Raw genomic sequence first — 14,368 nt, forward strand, 5'->3', positions numbered from 1 at the left:
CGATCAGATGAATACATAAATAAATAAGATAAATAAATGTTAAAGCAATGATTAAAATAATAATTACTATTGTTGTTGCTACAGAACTATTGTTCTAAAACAACTATCACTGTTCAGAAACTGGTTATTAACATCAGCCTTTTGTTAGGAGGAATGACAATATTTACCAGCATCTAACATCACAAACACACTAAAATAGCTGCTGTTCATTGTATAAATGTGTTTCAAACGTCCACATGTTGGACTCAAACAAGCACTTCAAAAAGATCTCCTTTCATATCTGATGAATAAGATTTTTGTCATAATATATTTGACTTTCTAGTTACCAAGTGAATCGATTGGAAACTATATCAATGATGAATTTGATGCTTTTTTAAGCAGAAATAACAACCACTCTTTGCTTCCTATAGGCATGCCAGTTATTAGATTTTTGGCACTAGCCGTTATGTCCAGATTTTTAAACTCTTACACACACACCATCTTTTGACTGCAAAGCACACTAAGCCTCTCCTTTATCAAAATTCACTTGTTACACTTATTGTGAAAGTCTGAGAATTGCTATGGATTACATGTTGTCAATCCACTGGGCAGTGCGGCTCAACATGCTGAAAGGATCTCCACTCGATGTCCAGATGTCTGTGGTGAAGCTAATATGAGCAGACGAAGCTTTGCAGTTCATGTAAGGCTACATCTGAAAAGTAAGGCATAGTGAGGCTCAAAGAACATCATAAGCCTGCATCTTCATCCGCACTGAGAGACTGGTTACTTGGAGTAAAGAATTCAGTGGGCTTTTTTGTTAAGCTCCTTTACCTTTGGGTGGTCTCTGCAATATTTCTTAGCTTTGCTAAATGACTGAAGTAGAGACTGCTGACAGGTTTTCTTCAGGACCGATGCTGTTATGTTCTTACTTTTCAGAAACTCTTGATGCTTTTCAGGAGGACGGTTCTTGAGATGGACAGTTAAATTGGTTGTGTTGAAAGAGTGTTGTGTTGCTCCTCCTTGCATCAGCTGGGCTTTACAAACATTTAAATAGCTGTTTTTGCTTTCAGTTTCCAACACTTCAAAATGCTTCCATACAGCTGACATGTTGAAGCTTGATGTTGGTGCACAGACGTTGTCATTGCATGTGTATAATAAATGCTTTATCAGATATGCACATCAGCAGAAAATGTCAAAGCTGTCAATATCGACGATTCACTTTTTTAGTTATTATCTGCCAATAAAGATGTCATGCCGATAATATCATGGATAGTTCCAGCTATATATTTCTCTATATTATCATAACATCATAACATAGTTCATATTTGGGGTTTTTGACTATTAAAGATGTGTGTTTCTAGGATATTGTTAGGGGCCATATTATTCTGTCCTTTTAAAACCAACTACAAGCATAAATCATAGATGAACTTAAATTATTCTATCTATTCATCAGATAGAAGTGTACATAGTGTGTATATATCTGTAATATTTGCCATAATTTATTCTATTTCATTTTATTCTAGTTTATTTTATTCTAGTTTATTTTATTTTATGCTAGTTTATTTTATTTTATTCTAGTTTATTTTATTTTATTCTAGTTTTATTTTATTCTATTGTTGTTTTTATATCTTTAACTATGTAAGTACATTGCTATATTCCCCTGTCCCGTGTTGTAAGCTGCTGTAACAAAAACATTTTCCCCAATGGGGGATCAAATAAAGTATATCTCTCTTAAATCTCTTAAAAAAATCTTAAATTTCTGATATATATTTTCTTGCTGAATGTTTTATCTTCAGTCAGGTGTTAGGTGTTGTTCAGCAGGTCGCATATTCCTTTAATGGTTTAAAAAATGTGAAAACGCCGTCTACAGTTTTCTAACTGGATGTTGAAAGGTTTCTAGTTTTGTCCGACCTACAGTCCAAAATCAAAGATAGCTTGTGATGACATAAAAACAACAAAGTATGAATACAAATAAAGTACAGCAAGTCCAGAAGAGGTGAAACCAGAGATTGTTGCCTTCATTTCTTGGATAACTTACTTAAATGATTTAACAATCACCAAGTTGTTGCTAATTAGATTTCCATCCTCTGATAAAGCTGTAAATTGACTAATCGTCTCAGCAGCAGTCCTGGGCATTTCCTCTCCCTTCAAGCATGTCGCTTATGACTGTTAGACAGATGCAGTGATGATGATGATCTTGGCTCCCTGTGGTTTTGCATTAGATCCACATAGTGTTTCAGAGAGCTCCACGCTGTGCTCCAGGACGTGTAGATTACAGCATTTTATAGACAGCCCCCACTGACAATGACGCCCTCGCAGCTTAATGAGGCAGAGCTTCACGCTGTAATGTCATCTGTTTTGGTCTCACATGAAGGAACCAAAATGGAGATTATACTGGCCAAAAACATCATCACACTCACACTTTGGATTTCCCCTGTGTCACTATGCTGATTATTTGTTGTGTTTACACAGTAGTAGGGGGTGTTATAATGCATTAGTTTTGACTTTATAAAAACTAATATTTATATAGAATGTAATTTAAGGTTGCTCCAGCAGTATGTAGTTAATCACTGCAACTGGCACCTACCCCCCAGTGGTTTCAGACATATGAAGCAACCAAATATTGATGGTCAAATCTGATGTTACTAGTCTAGTTTGCTTTTTTGGGTCATCAAGGGGTGTGTTACAGATGGAGGTAGTCTGTGACCTCCAGGGCTCCTAACGAGCCCATCATTGAGAGCACCTGCCCTCATTGCACCCAGCTTGAGCTCATCAGCCTGGCTGCTCAATAAAAGGAGCTCCTTTCCCTCGGTTAGGGGTGTGCAACAGAGAAGACAACACCTTCAGTTGTTTCCTCTGGGTTTTGTTTGAAGAGTGTGTTGTGAGAAAGTGTGAATGTTTGTGGATGTATTGTGGAGGGAAGGAGGGTGGCAAAAGGATAATTAAAAAGAGGATTGATCTCTCAGGAGAGTTTTTTTTTTGCAGATTACAGTTGGTTTAGGCCATTTCCTTAGTTTGTCTACTCTTTGTAGTAGAATTAGTGGATGGCTGTGGAGCTTTACACCTCCACTCCACCTTTTAGACCCCAAAGGCCTTACATTTGTTTGTATTTGAGGGTTTTAAGTTTCTTTTTGTTAGTGTCCCTGTCCATGACCTCTGACTTCCGTGTGTGTGTGTGTGTGTGTGTGTGTGTGTGTGTGTGTGTGTGTGTGTGTGTGTGTGTGTGTGTGTGTGTGTGTGTGTGTGTGTGTGTGTGTGTGTGTGCGTGCGTGTATATACACTAACAATGGTCAATTATGAAGAAGCATTATTGGCAGATTTGTCATTGAATTTTGTTCAATGTGGTTGTTGTCATCATAGATACATCATGTCAGGGACCTGAACGATATTTCCACCTCTGTCTGTCTGTCTGTATTCTTATCTTACATTTGGGGGTCCTTTAACAAATTGGGACAGTGGATGTGCCCCCAAATGAAACAAACAAAAACAACAACACAGATTTGTGGGTCACTGGTTAGGGTAAGGCTTAGGTTAGGTTAGCCAAGTTGTGGTTAGGTTAGCATAGATGTCCAGAAAATTGAAGTAAGTTTCCATAATGTCCCCATATGTAACCTAAGCGTGTGTGTGTGTGTGTGTTAGTGTGTGTGTGTGTGTGTGTGTGTGTTCAGTTGGAGTGGGTTTTTATTTGCAAGTGGCGTGTGACGTCATAACTGATTCACATGTAAAAATAGACCTCCATTGCAGAAATCTTAACACATGAATGCACAGTACCGAACATACTCACTTGTGTTCTTTTGTCAGTGTCGTATCAACACACAGAGACACACACAAGACGTACACACACCCGTACAGTGCTAGATATTTCCTCAGTTTAACTGGTCTGTGTACATCTGGGCTAAGGAAAGGATTCAAGGAAATTTTTTGAACACTCTGTGTAAAGGAAGGTGGATATTTGTATTGTATATTCACTCAAGTAGTTAACAGTAAAATGTAGCTGAATCTGACACGCCACATGACATGTTAACATTTAGCTCTTTCAGCCGTCTGCAGCAGCTTTTCAGCTCAGATGAGTCATCATCAGATCACTTTTTCACCCCTCTTCACCTTTCACATTTTCTTCACGCAACCTTTTGATGTTTCATATTTCTCTTTCCGTCCTCATCTCACTCTTCTGTTGATCATATTTGTGCTCACCGGTGCTTTACAGGAACTGAATCAACAAGCTGACAGCTTGCTCGTCTTGTGGCTGATTCCCACTCTCGCGTCAGTGTTTCCTCCCAGTGTCCACCGTGTGCCACACTTGGCATGGCTGTAGCTTCCTGCCCTCTCACTGTTACACATAATTTTGGCAGGTATAGAGTTAGCTTGGTAAAAAACATAAGCAGCCCACTGAAGTGATGCTTTTGCATTAAGAGCTGTGTCTTGGCAGTGATAATTGATCAGAGTAATTTTCCATCCTGAAAAAATATGTATTTGAGCTTTCATATGTTGTTAGTTAGGCCCTTACAAGAGTTGTAAGGGTGGCTGTAAAGTGTGTGCCTGCTGTTGCTTCTGTTCTACACAATTCCTACATTTGAATCATGTCCCTCCTGAATCCGGAATAAATACCCAAAATGTGTTTTTTTCCCACCATTTATTTGGCATCAATTAATCTAAGGGTACCAGATAGCTAGCTTGAAGTTCATTATAACCAGGCCTCCATCACTTTGAAAAAGCTTTGGTTGACTTTTCTTTTTTATTGCTGAAATTCAGACTCATACGCTCATTTTGTGATTTTATGAAATTACGATTATTTGCCCAGCTTCGGTTTGAATCCAAGTTTGGCTTTTCTGTTCAAGTCTCCCTGAGGATAATCCCAGATCTTGATGGCCCCACGATCTTTTAGATGCTTATGAAAATGTAATATTTATGAGCACTTTGAATTGACATGTGGTAAAGATTTAGAAAACACTGTTGACATTCATGTTCCCCTGATGACAGTTCCTCATGTTACAGGTGGTGTGCACTTGTGGTCCTTGTCCACACAACCTCTGTGTTTTGAGTCCAACCCAGAGACTGTATAAAATACGGACGTAGGATCCGTGACGTCAACCATCTGTTTCTGAAGAGCTGTTTTGAGGCCAATCGGCGGCGGCGGCAGCCATATTGCTGCTGTCGAGCGATTGTGACATTGAGAGGCCGGCTTTGAGTCTCCTAGCCAACAGCTACAGTGTTCCTGCCTGTCAATCAAGTCAGCTGTGCCTCTCATTGGAAGACTCGTAATCTCACTATCTTCGAAATTGCCGCATTAGAAAAATATTAACCCCCCTCACAGTGTGTGCCGATCGAGAAATGAGCTATCCAGACTACACTTGTCTTTTTGTACTAGGCTGTAAACATGTTTATTTCTGCTGTAAAGATCGTCTTTTTTGAATTGGTGTGAATGTGGTTTCTGGTACTTCTGGAGCCAGCCTCAAGCGGATCCTTGATGAACTGCAGTTTTTAGCACTTCCACATCGGACTCGTATTTTTAGACCGAAGGTTGCCGCTTGGTCCAACCAGGGTGCTCTGTTATTTCCCATCTCTCTGGCACCTCTCTCCTTGTCAGCTCTCTGAAAAATTCTACATTTGGATCCTCTACTGAACAGATTAACGATGTGCCCGTTTAGTCTACAAAACAATGACATGTTGTCACTCCAGCTAGCCGGCTCTAGAACTAGTTGATTAACAAATTATTGATACTTTTTAGAATTATATGGTTAAACTGGCATAAAACCACTCGACTGAAGCAATGAGTAACCAGCACAGACATGTGGATGTTAACCTCTAAGGGGGACTGAAGGCTGTTGGAGCCACACACGGCTAATCCTGTGTTTAGCTGTTTCAGATAAATTGTACTAAATTTTGACTGGTTTCTGAGTGCTTTCTTACCAAGTTGACTCATCAGAATTCAAATAAGTAAACACTTAGGACATGAATCTCTTCTGAAAGTTCTTAAAACAGATTAGGATAACTGAGAGAAAAGTCATGCTCCTCAGGGGATGATGCAACAACAAACACTGTACTCTGATTTTTTGTGGAACACAAATTATTCTGTAGGGGCTGCTACTTGGCACTGTTTAGAAGCAAGCACTTACACTTAAAATGTCCTTATTTAACAGAAACAAGGCACCAACATATCAAATATTTAGTCTAGATGCTAAGAATCTATGCAAGATCATTCCCACAGTGTTCACAAAGCTACTTCTGAAAAACTGATGCTCTCTATGTATTCTTAGAAGAAGCATATCTGAAGTAGATTTGCTCAGGTTCCAAATACACAACAGTGGCACTCACTTCATCATCATTTTCCTGTGTATTTTATTTCTTACATTAGTCATTAGTCAGAAAGTAAAAGTAGCAGCAAGAAATGAAAAGTGAGGATTCAATCTGCTGCAGTGTTTCACATCCTGCAGATGTGTGAAAAGTCACACTTTGCCTCAGAATTCTTTCCACTGACTTTATTAGCACGTTTTTATAGGAATGAGAGAGACGTCAAGCACTGTGAGACACTACAAAACCTCTTACACGTTATTGATCTCCGCCTCGAGCATCATAGCAAATCTTCTATGAGTGATTCATTGCTTTAACGCTGTATACTGATGGCTGTAATGTGATGCTGCCTGAATGAAGCCAATTATGAGCAATTTTCTAATTTTCTGAGCTTCGCTGACATTTTGATGAACACATGTCTCAAAATGAAATATGTCACGTCAGTTTTAATGGCGAGAAAAGATTATCACTTTGTTGTTTTATTTTCTTTCTTTCAGTTTCCTCATTGACAAAGGTGTGAGTGCAGCTCAATTCAACACACAAGGACAAACGTTACCCTCAGAGAACCAGAAGACAAAAGAGTTTGAGTCTGATCTACGCTGCACCTCTCAGCCCTTCTACTGTAAAGTCCACCCTCAGCCCTGACGTGAACCAAGCCATGTCCGGGAAGGAGCGCAGCCCCCGCCATCGGCCATGGTCGGTCTACCGGGCCAACACCTTTGATCTCTCGTCTGAGATGATGGGGCTGGCTCTCTCAGGTAACCAAGTAACTGCAACCATGGCAACCCTTGTGTTTCACTGATGATGAAATAGCAGGATGAGGAAAAAAACATCCCCCCTTCCTCTTTCTCTTTATCTTACAGGCAACAGTCAGGATCCAGACGAGCCAGTGCTGGAGTTCAGCGTGGGTAAGTCCAAGAGGCTACACAGAGACACAATGCTGCACACTGCATGGATCAAACTGTGTGTAACCACTGATCATAAAAAAAGATGGAGAGTTAATTAATAAAAAAGACCCAACATCAAGAGAGGATAAGAGCCAGTCTCATCTTACTGGCTGGACATCTGTCTTATCTCATCTTAATCCACAATAAGCAGAGCACTTTGCAGCATTTAGGCAAGGAAAAATGTCCTTTTGACAGGCAGAAATCTGAGCAGAACCAGATTTGTGTTAGACAGCCATCTGCCTTGACCGAGTTGGGGTTAGAAAGAGGGATAGAGGAGATTGTTGGAACCAGAGTCTGCATAACAGGGATCCTTTGGTGGAGCCAGGGTATTGATGTCCCCTCCCTCAAACAAAAGCCCATAATTAACTTGCCGATAAAATCAGCAAAAATCCCTTGCTGTTTGGTCGGGTTGAGGTCGAGGATCTGTGCAGGCCAATTGAGTTCCTCTACATCAGATTCATCCAGTGGTAATGCCTTCATTGACCTCTGTTGTGCACAGGCACACAGTAGTACTAGAAATGTTCGTCTCTTATAATTAAATTTGGGAGCAACAGATATGCTAAACTTTCATTTTATTCTGTTGTATAAAGGAGACACTTCACTTAAACTCAACTCGCCTTTGTTAACCATCCACATCATCCTGGTATCAGCCAAACCATAATGAGGAATGCTTCATCACTCCAGCAAACACAATTATGCTGCTCTCTGGAGTCAAGTTGCAGTTTGCTTCACTTCACGCCTCAGTGGGCAAAATGTTGGCGTCTTGAGCATCATGTTGTGAGGCTATAACTGTCCATTTCATAAAGCTTCAGATGCAAAGTCTATCCAAAGGCAGTTTGTGGCTCTAGTGTGTGATGCGATAAATGATAGGCTTGTTTTATGCCTTTGAGCACTGGTTGGTCCATCCCTGCGATTTTCGTCTTCTACTTTGTGGCTGAGCTGCTGTTGTTAACTGAAACTTTTATATCACAATGACCAGGTGGCATATAGCAGGGCAAAAATATACCTAACTATTTTGTTAGCAAAGGTTGCATCTTATGACAGCACCACTATCGAAGGCATTGAGTTCTTTACAACTCATATATTTGCCTTCATAGCTACAGGCTTATTTTCATGCGCCTTTTTACAGAAAGTGCAGCAGTAAGTACCTGGAAGAGCTTACCTTAGTTCCTGGAAGAATAGTTCCGGTGGCTAAAGTTCCTGGAACTTCTGGTTGAAATGCACCTATAGAGTCATGATTAGAGAGACTGTCCACTGGCTTTTGGACATATAGTGTATGTGAATATTGTGTTTACAGCTGTTCCAACTGTGCCAAAAACATGCACTGCTGCTTTGAAGGATGACAGATGATGTGTTGTATGCTGAAGAGGTGACTACATCATTTCTATGAAAGGGCTTTCCTTCATTTTTATCCCTTGTTCAACCTTCAATCGTGAATGTAAACAACTGCAGCTCATCAAGTCACTACTCAAAACTACTGTATTACATTCCCTCCATGCTCAGGGATTAGTGAGCAGCCCACTATTAAATCCCACAGTTTGTAATCTCCTTCCGTGTTTTTATGTCACTGCAGCCTGTAGTGAGCTGGTTACTCCCTCTCTGGACCGTAAACCAACCAGCTTTGTTGCCGTCAGCTGCACCACTCCGCCTCAGGCCTTCTGGACCAAGCACGCTCAAACGGAGATCATAGAGGTACATGAGGATTCACTCCCCCCCTCCCCTCACTGCCTTCTCTAGAGAGTTTAAAGTGTTTTCACCTCCCTCTTTTGTCTCTTTCTTCAGGGCACCAGTAACCCCATATTCCTGAGCAGTGTTGCCTTCTTCCAGGACTCCATGATCACTCAGCAGACTCAGGTCAAGCTTTCTGTCTACGATGTGAAAGACCGCTCACAGGGCACGGTAAGTTCAAACACAAGAATCAGCTCTTGCAAAAAACCTTGACTCCACTTGTCCTTAAATCTCCTCTCAGGAAAGGACTGAAGTTTTATACACTAAATCCTGAACAGTCCACACTCATCTGTGGAAATCCTCTAAATCCTGTGTGCTTTCATGTGACAGATGTACATGCTCGGCTCGTCCATGTTTACTGTGAAAGAGCTGCTGCAGGACAAACACCACAGGCTGCACCTGACTCTCAGGTAACAGGCAGACATGAGAGACTGCTCGTTTGACTCTGTCAGCTGTAAAATGAATGACACGGCTTGATGTATTTGGGCTTAGGGACGTTTAATTCACTGGTTGTCACTGTGGATCAGGTCGTCGGAGAGTGAGCGCGTTGGGAACATCACTGTCATTGCCTGGCAGATAGAGGAGAAGAGAGAGCAGAGGGCTCCTGTGGCCAGATTACAGAGAGGAGACACTGTGAATGGAAGGGTGAGTGATATGGAAACTTTCAGGACAAACTTTTAAAGAGTTGGACTAATCTCTGCAAATTCTACTTCAAACGAATCCATAGGCACAGGACCAGATTTAGGTATTTGCTGTGCTCTGGCTTCTTACCGTCAGAGTAGCACTGTTAACGAGAAGTTCAGAAGTTCAGAAGTACAGAAGCTCTTTATTGCTAACTGCTTGCTTCAATGGAAGTCAGGGGAAGTTTGCCGTCATTTCCAGAATTTATATTGTCATCAGAAAAAGAACAACGGCTTCTGAAATTGTGATTTCTACATGTGTACAACTTTGCCCCTTTAATGTGGACATGATCAGTTGATGATAGATCAAGCAGAAAGAAACAATGAGTAACTATTCTAAAAATAGATCAATTCCAAATACTAAGAATTACTCATTACCAGCTTCTCAGCTGATTTTTTTTTCTCTTATTAAAGGTTATTTAAGTTTTTGAGTGTTGGTCTGACAAAAGAAGCTGTTTTTTAAAGTTTATTTCCGGACTTCAATGCCTTTAATGAGAGGATAGGACCGTGGATAGGGTAGGAAACAAGCAGCAACCTCCGGTCTCAAACTATGAAGCCCATGCGGAAGTGTTATAAACTGCAATTCATCGAGAATCCGCTTGAGGCTGGCTGCAGAACCACCATAAACCACATACACACCCATTCAAAAAGGCGATCTTTGCAGCATTAATAAACATGTTTACAGACCTGGTTCAAAAAACAGCTTGGCTCTTTGTAGCTAATTTCTCTATCGGCACACACTGTACAGGGGGTGAATTTTTTTCCAACGCGGCGGTTCAGAAGATATTAAGATTACGAGTTTTTGCCCAAATAAGGACATGACTGACTGGACTCCCGGACGGGAACACATAGCTGTTGGCTAGGGTGCTCAAACTCCGCCTCTTTACGCCACACTATGATGCCTAGTTGAGTTCCACATTTCCAATATTGCTGCTGCCGTCGATTGGCTTCAAAACAAAGTTCAGGAACAGATGGGTGACATCACGGATACTACGTCCATATTTTATACAGTCTATGGTAGGAAAGAGCAAGGGATCAAATAGGTCGAAGGTCACGCTCAGAATCAAACCTAAGCCGCCTGCTTCTAGGACTATAGCCTCCACACTATGTCAGCAATTTAACTGCTTAGCCAAACTGACGTCCTGAAAACAAACAATTTGATGTCATTACATTTTAAAAGTCATCAGCTTCAGTTTGTAAAAACTACGACTGATTTTTTGGGGGAGAGCTGCGCACAATCGTGTAAACATTAGATAAAAAGATTGAAGCAGTAGAACTTCTATTTAGCATTAATTGTTTTGCCCAAGTGAGTATATTTTCCTTCAGCCTGTTTCTGTGTTTTATTTTGTTTTAGTAAGATAAGATAAGATAAGATAAGATAAGATAAGATATTACTTTATTGATCCCCCGGGGGTGGGGTGGGGGTGGGGGGGATTCAGTTGTTACAGCAACCCAGACATAACTACAATCAAGACGAAGTTTCAATAAGTAAAATAAAATAAGTAAAAATAAAACTAGATAAATAAAGCTAGAATACAATTTAGATATATACAATGTTACAAATGGAATTTAGATTAGATAGCAGTAATTACAGGTCGTATTAAAAATGTTTCAGTAGTGGTGGTTTGACATGGTGTGATTATGGTTGGTAATGGCAGATTAAGCAATAAATAAAAATAAATATGGGTATGTAATATGACTTTGAGTTGTAGTAAAAAATAATAATGTAATATAACATAATATAGTAAGTCCTCTCAGATCAGAGGCTGAGAGTTATTAACAGGATTTTCTTTGTATGCTTGAGTCAGATGGTTCTCCCTGTTGATGCAAGCCTGACTGAATCCATGGGCATTAAATCCAAGTCCTCATCTCTGTGTAAAGACCCTCTGCTGAAGGCTGGTGAGTGTGTCTGCTGTGACTGAAAATAAACCTCCTGTTTGACTTTGTGTACGAGTTTTATCAAATGTGACATCTGGATTGTTGACCACGTTACAGTGATTCACAGCTGTGACGTTGTGTTTTGGTTTGGTTCAGTGTTCGGGGGCGTTATGTCGAGAACGTATCGCTTCCCCACCACAGACGGAAACCACCTCCGGATTCTGGAGCAGATGGCAGAGAGCGCACTCTCCCTACACATTCCTCGACAGTTTGTGAAGCTGTTGCTGGAGGAAGATGCCGTCAGGTAACGTCTGAAAACTGTCTGACCGGAGCCAGGGAAGCAGTAGGGTGTTTTGGTTAGACCCCATGGAATAAAGCAATGTCTACCTCCTGCTCTTAAGGGGTTTAGTGCTTGAGTCTGATCTCAACCCCTACTGGGACTCTTGATTTTAATTTTAAAACACATGACTTGAAATTGTGTCAGACTTGATGAGTCTTAAGTTGGCTGCAGCTCTATATTTCTTCACAGGTTGCAAATGAGTGTGTAACCAAAGAAGGATGTTTTACTCCCGGATGTTTTTTGTTTTGTATTAAGCAGCCAAGGGAGATAAAAGCATCTAGTGCTTCACAATGAAAGAGAGATTGATGAAGTGAAAAAAAGCTTGATTGCAGTATGTGTTTATAAGTAATTTCAGTTCTTCTTAATCTTGCCGTCCCACAGAAGTACATTCCATTCTTATTTACAACACATTCTTGCCAGTGTGTGTGTGGAATGTCTTAAATTAGTGTTTTTCATATATTATTAATTAATTAATTAATTTAATATATATTACTAACGATTAGGACTCCCACTGTTAACATTCTTACCGACTGTTTATTGTATTGTGGGTGTTTTAGTTGGAATTTCTGGAAGCTATGAGGTCAGAATGTCATTCGCTGCTTGTCTTTATTGTATGTGCATGTGTGTTTGTGTGTGTGTGTGTGTGTGTGTGTGTGTGTGTGTGTGTGTGTGTGTGTGTGTGTGTGTGTGTGTGTGTGTGTGTGTGTGTTACATGCAGGGTGTGTGAGCTGGAAGAGCTAGGTGAGCTGTCTGCGTGTTGGGAGAACCTCAGGAGGCAGATCATCACTCAGTACCAGACCATCATTCTTACCTACCAGGAGACCATAAGTGACCTGCACGAATACAAAGGTAACAACCACAAGCTATTTATAACAACAGCATCCACAAACTATTCATGACATATAATTATGCAGGAGCACTCCACCAATTTTACATGTCAAAGTCAATTAATCACAGGAGGTAAGGAGAGCTATGCGTTTGGGAGATATTTCCAGGCCTGAGGACGTCACATCAACAGGATATCTCAACGAGGACTCTGAATCCACTAATTTGTGTGGATTCAAATAATACTTTGAATACTGGGTGTTGTGAAAAAAAACCATACATTTTCATGATGAGAAGTGCAGAATCTCATGTTTTTTAGCTTAACTCGATTTACTGTTTTCTTAAGGAAACCAGTTTCCTCTGATGAAACTCAGGTTGTTAAAATGCTGACAGAATGTTGTACTGTAGTTGTTTAAGTGTTAGTTGAAGATAGGTATTATGTCACCACTTCTCCATAAGCATTAGGAGAGATAATTGTTAATGTAATCCAAAGAGGATAGGTCAAACTATACATTTGACGACTTATTAGATACATAATGATACATAATACATACGTTACATAATGTAAGCTAGGAGTATTTGCCTCTCCTAATGTATTGTGTTACACCCCCAAATTTTAAAATGACCTTTCAGTCACTTTGTAGCTGATGGTTTATGTAGAATATAGTTACCTACTACTGCAAGGAGCAGAATGTTAATGCTAGCTGTTGTCTGACTGTAACTAGTGAGTTGTTATACCTTGAAATATGACGAGATTTACTCAGAGTTTACTATTTTATGGTCTTTTTAGTTGGCTTAGTTGGTGATACATCTATTATATATATATATTCTATATCTAAATGTATAAGACTCACAAACTGTAACACAGCAGTTTGACACCTCCAGCATTAGAGCTTCCCATCCTGAGCATGACTTCAGAGGACAATGGTACTGTGTTAACAAGAAAGGGACTGAAAGCTGGATGTCTCGTACTTCTGCTTTTAATATTTTTCTTCATGTACAACTTTTGTTGCAACAGTTTTGATATTCTGAAATGATATTCAGAATTCCTGTGTGATGTCTTAAGCAAAAAAAATATTGTATATACAGGGCTCTCAAGTCTACCGCATTGGGCTTTAGACACATGCATTTCAACCTCTTCACACGCTCACACGTCACACTTTGTATTTATCACGCAGAGTAATTACTAGGACAACGCTATCCAAGTTGCGTCGGTTTTCCTTAAACTGTGGAACAGGAAGTAATCAAGTGGGTTCTCCGTAGAGTTCAGAATGAGCTTACCACGCACCAGCTAATCAAAAAGAAAGAAAGATATATAGCTACCTGCTGCCAAAATCTCACTCTGAACTGAGTTCAAAACTTGAGAGCCCTGTATATACTTATGGGGACACTGAAGAAGATTACCAGCCCACATCCTTTAAATGTTTATATTTTAATTTGAAGAATTACACTTTATCAATAATCTGCTGTATCTTCATAAAGAGAACCTCTTTCCTCCTCTCTGTTTCCCCCCAGGTCCATCCTTTAAGTCTAGTACCTTAAAAGCTGAGAGGAAGTTGGAGTTTATTCCTACAAACCTGCACATCCAGAGGATGAGAGTACAGGGAGAGACCGGCTATGGTCAGTATTTTCACACGCACAATATGTTTGCATCTACTACAAGTATTCAATAGAAGTGTTCTTCCAGTTTATTAACCCTC

General features: G+C 40.2%; 1 protein-coding gene across 1 annotated transcript in view; it reads left to right on the forward strand.

Annotated features, from left to right (window-relative positions):
• Positions 1-14,368, forward strand: part of inpp4aa (inositol polyphosphate-4-phosphatase type I Aa) — a 28,048-nt gene that overhangs the window by 2,399 nt on the left and 11,281 nt on the right. The window contains exons 2-11 of the mRNA XM_034694684.1: positions 6,768-7,028; positions 7,134-7,178; positions 8,791-8,909; positions 9,000-9,116; positions 9,276-9,355; positions 9,473-9,590; positions 11,434-11,524; positions 11,660-11,807; positions 12,562-12,692; positions 14,184-14,288. Coding sequence (XP_034550575.1) covers positions 6,929-7,028; positions 7,134-7,178; positions 8,791-8,909; positions 9,000-9,116; positions 9,276-9,355; positions 9,473-9,590; positions 11,434-11,524; positions 11,660-11,807; positions 12,562-12,692; positions 14,184-14,288 — 1,054 coding nt within the window. The 5' untranslated portion in view covers positions 6,768-6,928. The remainder of the gene's footprint in view (positions 1-6,767; positions 7,029-7,133; positions 7,179-8,790; positions 8,910-8,999; positions 9,117-9,275; positions 9,356-9,472; positions 9,591-11,433; positions 11,525-11,659; positions 11,808-12,561; positions 12,693-14,183; positions 14,289-14,368) is intronic.

This window comes from Notolabrus celidotus, chromosome 10 (assembly GCF_009762535.1).
Source record: "Notolabrus celidotus isolate fNotCel1 chromosome 10, fNotCel1.pri, whole genome shotgun sequence".
In the NCBI taxonomy this organism is placed as follows: domain Eukaryota; kingdom Metazoa; phylum Chordata; class Actinopteri; order Labriformes; family Labridae; genus Notolabrus; species Notolabrus celidotus.